Source organism: Barbus barbus, assembly GCF_936440315.1.
Source record: "Barbus barbus genome assembly, chromosome: 19".
Lineage (NCBI taxonomy): Eukaryota > Metazoa > Chordata > Actinopteri > Cypriniformes > Cyprinidae > Barbus > Barbus barbus.
In genome coordinates this window covers 21,387,568-21,400,001 of record NC_136747.1, presented here as the reverse complement: position 1 = coordinate 21,400,001, position 12,434 = coordinate 21,387,568, and the positions used below count along the sequence as shown (strand labels likewise).

The following is a 12,434-nucleotide window of genomic DNA, read 5'->3' as shown; positions in this document are numbered from 1 at the left end:
TGTCACACATTCAGCAAATTTTGAGTATTACATATTTGTTTTCATCAAATAAATCAGAATTATTGATGACTTTGGTTGTTTTTATACCCTAATAGGGCAAAGTATCCTGGGAGGTACAATTCATAAAATCCTAAATATATAAAATATTTCAAAGATTCCTTTGAATATGCTTTATTTAAGTCCAGATGATATAAAAAGTGACATGAAATGATTTTTTGCTGATCATTTTCCACTCTTGCCTGTTTTAGGGTTAAATCACTGTTCTCTGTGTTCATTGAGCATATTTGTTCATTCATAAACCTTGTGAGATAAATTAAAATGATAAATTATGAGGGACCTGAAATGCATGGCCTCTTTTTCTGATTTCGTACAGTGACAGCAGCTATGATAAAATACACTAACATTAATAGTCAATAAATAATGATATTTATTACTAATTATGCACAAACCACACAAATATTGAAAAAACAAATATTAGCCAATCAGAATTTAGAGCCAGAACTATAACTGGAACTGATCTTTGGTAGGAATCATTTAAAAATGTCTTATATGAGATGCTAATGATTGTAAATAAAGCTAAACAATGCCATATCCAACATAAAGCAACTAACTAATCTTTAACTACCTAAAAATACACAGGAGGTACACAGCCGTATTAAACAATATTTTATGGAAGGGATATCTAAGGACAACTATTACTTTCTGGTAAAGGAATATTGCTATATTGCCATGATCATGCAGTGTCTGTATAAATCGAGCATAGGGTTAGTTCTGGCAGGTCACGTTAGTCAAGCTCACGTCAGCTGTCTCTCAGCTGATCCCCATCTAGGAATACGACACCTATCTAAGCATTATCAGCAGTTTTCGCATTGCTCAATAGCTAATTACCCTCCTCCATCCCCAACTCCTCCTCTGTCAGTCAGGATCAAGCCTTCTGATTCTCTTTCGAATCAGACAAATAAAAATGTGTACATAAAATTACTGAACTTTTAACAAATCTGCAATACTTTTGTTTGTTCTGTTCTGTTTACCCTGGGGGTTATCGGTGCTCTCCCTGCTCTCATCCATGACAGGCTGCATGGATGCGCAGGGAGTTCTTGCCCAGAACAGAACAATTTCCGCCAATCCAAACTATATGCTAATTGTCAATCATCTTTGATGATAGTGGTCCTGACAGAACCCTACAATTATTGTTGTATGTCACTGATTTATGTGTCAAGATGCTGAAACTCTTTTCTAACCTTAAAAAAAGAACATTTGTCAAAAAGGTTTTATTCAATTTTGAAGGCAGTAACAGAACCTGATCTGATTCCCATGATTCTTTCACTAGATTCCCAATAAATAAATAACCCTACGAATCAGACAGAAGGGCAGCTGTATGTAGGATCTGTGATTTATTCATGATATTTTTCCACAAATACATCTGCCATGGAAACAAATGTAAAACAATCCTTTGAATCCTTTTGCCACTTTGAAAATAAACTGACTGCACTCAGTGCACTTTGTTTTGAACATCAACCGTGATTATAAAATAATGCATGTGAAAATAAAAGTATTGATACATAGCTCTTCTAGAAGAATGAGCATGATTAAATTACATGAAAAGCATGCTATATTCTGACTCTTGTGATTCACAGTTGATTAATTGACAGAGTTTGGGTGCTGCTAAAATGAAATAAAAACATATGGCAGTAAGCCCTTTAACCGGTTTTGGGGTCCCAGATGAAAACACTGTCAGGTGGTATTAGGGGAGCAGTGTACCCACACAGGGGTTGGTAGGAAGGGTTAGGAGCCTGTCTTTCAAAGCAGCTCCACCTTTATTCTCCATTCTTCTCGCAGGATTCATGGACCAAAGTCATAGTGGAATATTCCTCAACACAGAAATAGGACAAGGCAATTTCCCACTGCAAATGCAAAGAAAAAAGTCATCATTATATTTCTGGTTATCAGTGCTATAGTAAAAGGACCTGTCCATTTCCAAGGGCCAAACCTCCAAAGCAGCACTGACCCAACCACGACTCTAGTCTGTTTACTGCATTTCCAGCGCGATGAGTGTAAGCATAACTGGATGAAGGGAAACAGAAGGCAGGATATCTGGGACGCCCATTTCCATAAAGACAGCGTGCATTGAGATTGTTAACCAAAGGACTGGCTGGAGGGAAGGATGATTCCATCAGTACATTAGGGTCAGTGATCTGTCCCCCTTAATGGAATAAAGACAATATATATGTTATTAAAAAGTCACTTTTTTTAGTTTTTTTGGAAAGATCCTTTTTAAATGTATTACTACAGGAAGTTTTCGAGAACGCAGCATCAGCATATCTTTTTTATGCCTTTTATTAGGACAGGACAGTAGAGAGACAACAGGAAAGCATTGGGAGGAGAAAGGGGCCAGCATCAACGTATCTGAATACAATGTGCAGGTACCACAATGGACATTGTTAGAGAAATATATCTATTAATGTTTACATTTATTCCATTAGAAGATGCTCCAAAATTAGAAGAGAATAAAGTTTTGTAAAATAAAGCACATACCTGCCAATTAAATTAGATGACGGATCAAAGAAGTTACAAGTGTGCTTTTCCAAACCATGACTGTTTTTTTGTTTGTTTGTTTTTTCTTGAAGTTAAAGAAAAAGTCCTTCTTTCCTGTTTGCAAATTTGCACTCTTTTCTTCAGTCTTGATGGGAACTTTAAAATACTGCAAGGCCGTGTCTGGATTGAAAGGGTTGGAAGGGGAATGAGAGGCGGGTCAAAGCTGGTTGTTCAAGCAGAGCTCGAAGAAAGGACATAAGGGCCTAATGTTATCTGCATTTATTTTATATAAACTCCTGCATGATACTAATTCAAACATCAAAACAGTGGATAGTCAAACCAGGAATGTTCTTCAACCCTATTCTAAAACATTGAGCTTATTCACACATTTTTATCTAATTAAAATGGCTTGCTCAAGTGAATGAGAGAAATACTCCCATGGCTTCTTGCAAACCAATCAGTTCTGCTGATAATAATGTGATGCATCATGCTTGAGGAACTGCAATTAGAAAACCATCAAATATCTTGATGTATCCCACTGCTGGCAGCTAAACAAAGCAAGATAAATACCAATTTCAGCATGAAGTAATGAGAAATTCTTTGAAGTGTACGAGATCAAAACTCCCTCCAGGGCAGACTTATCAGCTGCTTACCAGTTTGTGAAATTATTTTTTTCCCATTAATGAAATAGTGAACAAATGAACTACTGCTATGAAAGAAATAGCAAAATAAACCATTTATTTAGTTGTTTTATTCATTTCAGATATTTGGCAATATTTGTCATGGTGGACTAAATATGCTATAGTTTAACAATTTATACCTGCTACTGTATATAGAAGCAATGTTAGTTATCATAAATTGTTACGTTCAATGTTAAAGCTAATCATGGGATTGCTGTTGGGAACAGTGTTTTTCCTCCCTTTCCTTCTTTTACTTTTGCTTTCAGCAGGGTGACGCACGTACCTGATTGGTTTATTCATCTATCAATCATCGAGACAACACTGCATGGTCTCGCTAATAAGGGTGTGCCACATAAAAGTGCACCTGTGGTGGTAGCAGGAGTTCCCATGTACGCTAGAGCTCACTGCATTGACCATTTCTTGTGAAGCTTACGTGCTTATGTGTGCCATGTACTTCTGATTTTTGACATTCGATCTTCTTTCTCTTTGTACCTTTTACCGTTTTTGTTACCTAGTGGTAAAATCTGTCATGAAACTGGGAAGAGAGAAAGAACAGGTGACATCACGTGATATACAACATGTACACTGAACTTTCAATTGTGTACAGAACACTAGTTTAGAGACCCGTGCCACCCTCTGTATCTTTTTAGTTTGTAGTGGACTAAAGAGTATTTTATTTAGGGCATCTTTGACATTGAATATTTTTCTTTTCTTGTGAATATTGATGGTTGAGTTAGATTATTTTTTTGTGAGATTGGTTGTGTTTTTGTTTGATTTGGCACGTGGTGTGAATCTGCCCCTGGTCTGTAGGCCTACTCACCTCCTGTTTGACGCAGAAAAGGATCTGCTGCTCTCCTTGTGCTACACCTGTGTGGCAGCACTGACTGAACCATGCTTCTGCTCCGTTTACTGCAGTTCCCGCACGAAGAATGTAGCTGTAACCTGAAGATGGGAGGCAGCTGGCAGGATATCTGGAGCGGTCATTGCCACGATCACAGACTGCATTGAGGTTTTTCAGTGATGGTTTGGCGGGAGGGAAGTAGGCCTACGGCTCCTGTAAGGCTCTTCCTTCCTTTGGAGAGGGCATACATTTTTGATTGCATTCAAATGAATAAATATCGCATAAATAAATGAATAAAATTAAATACATACATTTAAACAATAGTATTATATAATAATTTCTTCAAATAAATATATAAAAATACAATAAATAAATAATATGGCATGCTAAATGTGGTATTTTAATATACTATTAAATATATTATATATATAATGTCAAGTTGCTGTGTTTTAAATTCATAACAATCATTGCCTTAGCACTAACAATGGGTTATTGTTATTATTATTATTATTTCGATATATAAGATTTCTTTGGATGTGGAAACTTAAAAAAAATCTGAAGGGTACCAATAAATTTGAATATATTTTAAAATGTAATTTATTCCTATTATGGCAAAGCAGAATTTTCAGATACACTAGCCTTAGTAAGAAAAATACATTAATACCTTTATCAAACATCATACATTTTTCAGACAGAAAAGACATTTATAATGTTACAAAAGATTACTAATTCAATCCTGAATATATTATAATCAATTATATATATAATCAAGCAGAAAATCAGCATATATGATTTCTGAAGGATCATGTGACACTGAAGACTGGAGTAACGATGCTGAATAAATTAATAAATTATATTTTTAAAATATTTTAGAAACAGTTCTTTTAAACTGTAAGATTTCACAATTTGTTTTTACTATTTTTGATCAAATAAATTCAGCCTTGATGACCATAAAAGACTTAGTTGATTGACTATATGGTAACTTTTCTTCATGCTGGGCAATGATTAATCATGATTAATCGCATCCAAAATAAAAGTTTTTGTTTATATAATATATATGTGTGTACTGTGTATATTTATTTTGTATATATAAAGACACACACACATACAGTATATATTTAGAAAATATTTACATGTACATATATGTATATATTTATATTATATAGAAATATATTTCATATATAAACATAACATGTTTTTCTTAAATATATGCATGCATGTGTGTGTATTTATATATACATAATAAATATACACAGTACACACGCATATATTATGTACACAAAAACTTTTATTTTGGATGCGATAATCGTTTAATCGTTAATTGTTGCCCAGCACTACTTTTTTCATGTTTTTGTTGGTGATCGTCTGATATATAATAGGCTACGTATTATAGATGTGCACATAATATAATCAGATATTACTTTATCAGCATAATTATCAGTATTATTCAGTTTTTCAACAAGTTACAACAATTATGTTCAAGTGTGTGAACAAAGTGTTGAGTTACTTTGAAGATGGTATGTGGTTTACCTAGTGACCACTGGATCAAAAATATTCTTAAGATACTCTCACCACAGAAATGAATCATATCAGCTGTAGGAAACCTAAATAGAAGCATGAACAAACAAAATCCATTAACAGATCAGGATGATCTTCAGTGATACATGCATATTCCAACAACACAGTGCTTGCTCATTCATGTTTCTCTGAATAAAAATGCTGGATACTGGGAAAATGCACTGAATAAAAAAGTCTGCTTACATAATTCATGGTCTGCTTTTGCATAAAAGAAATACATATCTTCCTATTAACCTAGACTGAAAAAACTGTCAATATAGAAAAGCTCTGTTGGCTAAATAATTTAAAGGGATAGTTCAGCCAAAAATGAAAATTCTGTTATTAATTACTCACCCTCATGTCGTTCCAAACCCATAAGACCTCTGTTCATCTTCGGAACACAAATTAAGATATTTTTGATGAAATCCAAGAGCTTTCTGACCCTCGACAGACAGCAAGGGTACTACCACGATTAAGATCCAGAAACGTAGTAAGGACATTGTTAAATACTCCATGTGACATCAGTGGTTCAACCGTAAATTTATGAAGCTACAAGAATACTTTTTGTGCACAAAGAAAATAAAAATAACAACTTTCAACAAATCTTCTCCTCCGTGTCATCTTAGCACCATTTTGGAGAGTACCAAGATGTATGCATGAGCTTTCCTCTGAATGTAAACAAGGCACAGCATACTTGCAGGAAAAGCATGAGCATGAGTAATTAATGACAAAATTTTCATTTTTGGGTGATCTATCCCTTTAAATTGAAGAATAATAACTGACACCTATTGAAACCTGAAGAAACAGTAACTGATTATATACTATTTTAAATGATTTGGTTCAATGTTCTCACCTCAAAAATGGCATTTAACTTGCACCAGAAATTGTATTGAAATATCATTGTTGTGTTAATAAAGACAAAAAACTGCAGAAACATGTATGTCTTTTAACTAGACTTTGATTGCAGCTTCTATATATAGAATATAGCACACTAGAAATTGCAGAATCTTGTATTTTTGTTAGAGCTTAACCATTTACTTTTATTTATATTTTATGGTTTCTTTGGGAAACTACAGGGTAGCAAAAAGAGGATGTGTTGAGCAAACTGATAATGATTTTGCATGTACAAAGGGCATGACCTTCAAGCTGGGTAGTGGGATTCATGTGCCCTCTAGTGGTGCAATACTGTGCTGGTAACTTTTAGGTTAGGTTGCAACCAGACAATAAGAGCTTTGACATTGGTATTTGTAATCTGTGGATCATGATAACCATTATTTTATTTCTGTGTTGCACAGTTTGGTTTTATATAGATATGCTATAACATTAACAGATAAAACTCACTTAATGTGTCTGCCATCTACTCAGTAACAGTGAGTGTAAAATCTTCTGATGTACCTTACCATGATATTTCCAGACAGTTGAACTTTAATGTCATTGTTCAGCTGCAGGGGTAAAGCCACTGTCATCATTCATCCAAAATTAGAAACAGCTTTTTTTTTTACTGCCATTTAATGAGTAGTTTACCCAAAACACTCATTATATACTGCTATATAAATTCTCATATTGTTGGTCATTTTGGTGCAGAAAGGATTTTCTATTTCCTTACATAAAAAAAAAAAAAAAAAATCGAAATTGCATATGATTTTCTTGTTCGTTCTCATACTGATCACACTTATCTGCTGGAATGCATCATAAAATCCAGACTTTAATACAGTTAAGGCCACAAACAGTGGAGATAAAGAATGTGATGCGTTTCATATTACAAAACAACTAAAGGTCTGTCTCCAATTGCACAGCATTCACGTATGAACCAGTACTGTGGGACAGCATGTCACAATGGCACTCTGCAATGAAAACAATTCGTTGTGGTAGGAATTTAGGGTTGATAGGCTACTAGTCTATTCTATATCTCTGTGGATACAAATTTACAGTTGAATGGCCGCGCTAACTAAAGCGCATGTCATTTCTGTGCCTCTAGCGTCACAGAAAAGAATTGCAGACGTTTATAGAACGAACAAATGAGCCAAGCCACAACTCACGCTGTTGGGCGAGCCATATCCGTGGTGTAGGTGTAGGAGTCGATCAACATTGCTATTCTAGCTATTATTATGGAAGAATTTAGAAAGCTGTCAGCAACAGAAACTGTGTATTTGAATTGCTTTGTCTGTTTTCAGAATGACGTTTTGGAACGTGGAATGCAATTATTTAATTAGGAAAATATAAATAAGAAGTGAAAATAATATTAACCAAAATAAATAGAGGAATTTATTATCTCTGATTATTTGCTTTATTGGTTTCCTCAATGCACTACTATCAGATTTATGCACCTAATGGATAGAGAGTCGGATTGTAACCTGAATGTCGCGGTTTGAGTCTCAGGTCTGGCAGGGATTGTAGGTGGGGGGGAATGAATGTCCAGAGCTCTCTCCACCCTCAATACCACGACTGATGTGAGACCCTTGAGCAAGGCACCGAACCCCCAACTGCTCCCCGGGCGCCGCAGCATTGGCTGCCCACTGCTCCGGGTGTGTGTTCACTGCTGTGTGTATGCACTTGGATGGGTTAAATGCAGAGCACAAATTCTGAGTATGGGTCACCATACTTGGCCACATGCCACTTAAACCTCCACAGACATGTGGATTGACTGTCTCTATAATGGAGTGAGCTGTGACTTAGCAGAGGGCAGACCTGAGCTGCAATTTCCTTGAAAGTCTTGCAAGCATGTTCCTTGAGCTTGCCAGCTGCTGTTGAAGGAACTGCGGAAGATCAGAATAGTAGTAGGAGGCATAATGTTATAGCAGCCCGTGTTGTTGGTTGTTCATTCCCACTTGTGTACACATACACAGCCACTTGTTTTTACTATGTAAATATCCTTCTTAGCTGCTGCAAGTCTCATTATTTGAAGAAGGTTAGGGTTTTCACAGCCAGTTTACAGGCTACAGCGATTCAAAAGACTTCAAGAGTAGCCTACGATAAGGCTGAGAATACTGCTCTCACAATCAAAATCCAATCAGACTTGAACAACATTCAAATTAAGGTAGGCCTAATCATGCACAGCAATTAAAAAAAAGTTTTTGGCGGTGCTAATAACATGACATGATTACATTTTTACTTTTATACTAGTGAGGAGATAAAAAAAACGAAATGAAACTTCTTGCTTAACTAGTCAGACTGGTCGTCTGTGAATGACTGAGACGGAAAAGTAATGATTAGCCTACAGTACTAGTTGGATGTAAGAGAAATAAGGACGTACAGAGGGAGAATTGTTGTTTTACTCTTGGTCTTTTTGTTGTTTTATGCTTATTCTGTGATATTCCTGGCAGAGGTGAGTTTAATTAGTCCTATTGTACTTATCTGAATGGCACATTCATGCCTGTTCATATATATTTGTCAATAATGGCGTGCAGCTGTGCACAGACCTCTGGGAGTCTCCATGTGAGGTGAAAAGGTGAGGTGAAAAGACAAGTGCATGCCACTGTTCGTCAAATAATTATCAGACGAGTTAATTGTTATACAAAATATTACAAGTTATTACAAGTTAATAATCGAGACGGGGGGGATGTTTTGCATTTCAACGTTGTGACTTTAGAGAGCTAAGAACAGTTTGACGAGACTGGGAGACTATAGGCTTGTCTAAACCATTTAAGGCCAGCAAAGACACTTAGGCAGTTTTTTTTCCAACAAGGATGTAAAAGAAATATCTAATGTATAGAAAGGGCTTGTGACTTAGACCATTTATAGGCCTAATAATAATCAAATCATTTTATTTAGGCCTATATTTTTAAATATGTCAAAATATGATTGTAAATTATTATTATTTTTTTTTTTTTGTGACATTATTAATTGTTTTCACCTCGTTTTTCTGTTTGTATTTTCCTTTAGGAACCAAACATTTATTTTCATCATATACGCGCATGTACTTCTTTTGGCTGAAAAAAAGGTAGCCTAATATAAAAACCTTACTGACATAAGAAAAACATTGATAGGAAATTATATAGGAAAGCTGATTTGAAAAATTATTTTGGACATATACATACAATGGAGAGGAAGTCATGCTCGTCCCTGATCCTGTGTTCAATAATATTGGTGATCATGGCCTTGGTGGGATATATACACTTTAAAAAGGAATTGGTGAGCAAACTATCAAATGAAGTAGAGTTCTCAGAGGCAGAGGTGAGAGAAAAAGATCTGGATGTAAATAATTACGGTTTAACAGTTGAATACACACAGAAGGAATTTGACAAAGTAGACAAGGAGGTCAAGGAAATTCAGGATGAGGTCGGGAAGTTGAACTCTGCTAAGGAGGAAAAGGACAAAGAAGTTAAAGCATGCAAGGATTCAGTGGTGAGTGAAAAAATTTTACATGACATATGACAATATGATAGAGTGTTGTGAAGTATTTTCATATTGTTTGATATGGGCTGTGCAAAGCAATGGAACTAAAGCAGGTTTGACAAGAACTGCTGAACTGGCAGTAACCACATGAGTTTAACCAGCATTACTGTCAGACAATTCAAAAGAACAGGCCTAGCTAAGTCATAGATCGCAAACAGTCTTGTATATGTAGGCTATTCATTTATTTGGTTTGGTATCTGCTTTAGCTAATGCTCAAGAAACATGTCATGCTAAGACTAGAGTGGGTGTTCTATGTAACAAGTGTTGCAGTTTAGCTCTGTTCTCATTCCTTAAAATCTGCCTCTGTATTGTGTTTCAAAGGCGGTGTTGAGTAATGACGTTGCAGCCATGGAGAAGGAGAAGAGTGACATGGAGGGTATGTTTATATGTTTAGCAAGGACCGAAGTTTACATACCCTTGAATCTTAATACCGTGTGTAACTACCTGGATGATCCAAACTGTTTTGTGAGCATTTGTGATAGTTAGCATTTTGTTGCCTTCTTGAGCATCAAGAAGTATAAAAGTATACTTTGGGCTTAGGTTGCAAAAAAAAAAAAATGCCCATAAAAAGGAGGCAAACATAGACCAACAAAGAAAAGAAATGCTTATATATAACCTCTCTTGATCTTTTGAGGTAATTTTGGCGGTGAAAAGACTAAATGGAGTGAAGAAATGAATGGTTTTAAACAGAAGCTCCAGAACCAAAGTCCAGTCTGTGCCTTTGTGAATGTCACTGCAGAAGTCCTCAAGAGAGAATCTACCCTAAAGTGAGTTTTTGAAGAATTGCTTCCTTCTTCCTACAGATATGAATGCATTCATGATATGAATACTAATCACTAAGATTGATCTTAGAGTTTTCATTCTTTTCATTCTTTATTACAGGGATCTTTGCCCTCAAATTCAAGTAGCAGTCTGAATTCAAGACAGCGATCTATAACAGGAATTCTAAACTAAAAAGATTTCTAGGATTAAACAGATGACATACTTGAAAAAGTCTTTTCTCAGGGGAAAGTCTTGTGTCTTTTAGACTGGTTAGACAGCTTTAAAATGATGGATTTATTCAGAACCATCTGTATCTCTCCAGTAGCCCTTCTAATGTAACCTTAAAATTGTTTTATAAAGTTATTGATTCCCTATTATAAATTGGTTGTTACATTGTTGGTAAACTGTAAACTGTTTTGGTTAAAAGCATCTGCTAAATGAGTATGGTAACGTATGGAGAATCTCCACAGAAAACTGAAGACTTTTTTGGTATCTTCATAATTGCTTTCGCATATGGAATCCTTTTTTTTTTGGGGGGGGGGGGGGGGGGGGGGGGTTGCTCAATGGATGCCATGATAGTCTTTATACTGTTTTATACTTTTTATTACAACATATTGTACTATGGTTTTACTAAAAGAAAAAAAAATGTTTCTTAAGAATTCTACTTCTGCACATTCTACTACTTCTCTCTCTATCCAACATCCTATTCCCTGTCTGTGTAAAGAATAACATTATAAATAATTTATATAATGGAAAACAACTCAGTATAAAAACAGCAAACATATTTCTAAATATTCTCTTTAGTTTGATTCTGATGCACTATGAACTCAAAACACGGAGAAAATTGTAAAGAGTTACAACTTGGTAAGCGAATGTGTGCGTGTGCTTTGGCTGAAGGTCAAATTGCTGCATCATGTTTCATGCCAAAGGGTGTTGGAGAAAGTCTTTTAATATAACTTAAGAGAAGTCAGCCACAGATTTATTTCAGAGACATTAGAGGCTAATAACTTGCGTTAATAGGCCTATTAACACCTATGACCAAAATAACAAAAAAATATAATTGCATATAAACTATTTTCCACAAAATGTTTTGATTATGTTGATTTTTGCTCTCTCAGACAGCTCAAACCAACAAACTCTCTCATTCGAACCGCCTGTTCTTTGCTGCCATCTAATGGGCAAGAACTAGAAAAGCCAGTGAATTTTCATTGTGTTGTGACAAACTATACCTGAGAATCAACAATCAGAATTATAATGTGATGGTTTCCCTTGAATGATTTTCTTCATCTCTGCCAGGAGGTTTTCTTTGTTATTTTTGATGTTCATTCCAGCTCTATCCAGTAGCTCCTCGATCAGGTCTCTGGAGTTGGGCTGTTGGAATTATTTATATTTACGCTTCCAACTTTCAAATTCAGCTATTAAACAGACATTTTAGAACATTTGTGAGCTTTAATGTTCGGCTTTTCTGCATATGGTTATACAATTCTTAATCTTGACTATGTTGATTTATACATTAACACCAACAGCATCAATAATAATTATAATAATTATAATAATTAAAACTATTATTATTATGAAAAAGGAAACAATCACTAATCAGTACGTGGAAATTACCTCCACAATTCACAACGTTGAAAAGAGGAATATAAATTACTGTCGGTTTA

The 12,434-nt window shown here is 35.2% G+C and overlaps 1 protein-coding gene across 4 annotated transcripts; it reads left to right on the top strand.

Moving 5' to 3' along the window:
- The first annotated feature begins 8,386 nt into the window (after positions 1-8,386).
- On the top strand, positions 8,387-12,205 carry LOC306885747 (uncharacterized protein). 4 transcript variants are annotated; one of them, XM_079442500.1, is made up of 6 exons: positions 8,387-8,650; positions 9,496-9,744; positions 9,844-9,957; positions 10,330-10,384; positions 10,643-10,775; positions 10,891-11,146. In XM_079442500.1, the coding sequence occupies exons 2-6, from the start codon at positions 9,652-9,654 to the stop codon at positions 10,922-10,924; spliced, it is 429 nt and encodes a 142-aa protein (XP_079298626.1). In that variant the 5' UTR covers positions 8,387-8,650; positions 9,496-9,651; the 3' UTR covers positions 10,925-11,146. The 4 variants fall into 4 exon arrangements, with proteins under 4 accessions (XP_079298626.1, XP_079298624.1, XP_079298623.1 ...); XM_079442499.1 differs by lacking the exon at positions 8,387-8,650 and adding an exon at positions 8,832-8,938; XM_079442498.1 differs by having other exon boundaries at positions 8,492-8,650; positions 9,496-9,957; positions 10,891-12,202.
- Positions 12,206-12,434: the final 229 nt, after the last annotated feature.

Coding starts and splice junctions, on each gene's coding strand:
- LOC306885747 (XM_079442497.1), top strand. CDS start 9,652: ATGGAGAGGAAGTCATGCTCGTCCCTGATCCTGTGTTCAATAATATTG. Junction 10,385..10,642: donor GGAGAAGAGTGACATGGAGG/GTATGTTTATAT, acceptor TGATCTTTTGAG/GTAATTTTGGCGGTGAAAAG. Junction 10,776..10,890: donor AAGAGAGAATCTACCCTAAA/GTGAGTTTTTGA, acceptor TCTTTATTACAG/GGATCTTTGCCCTCAAATTC.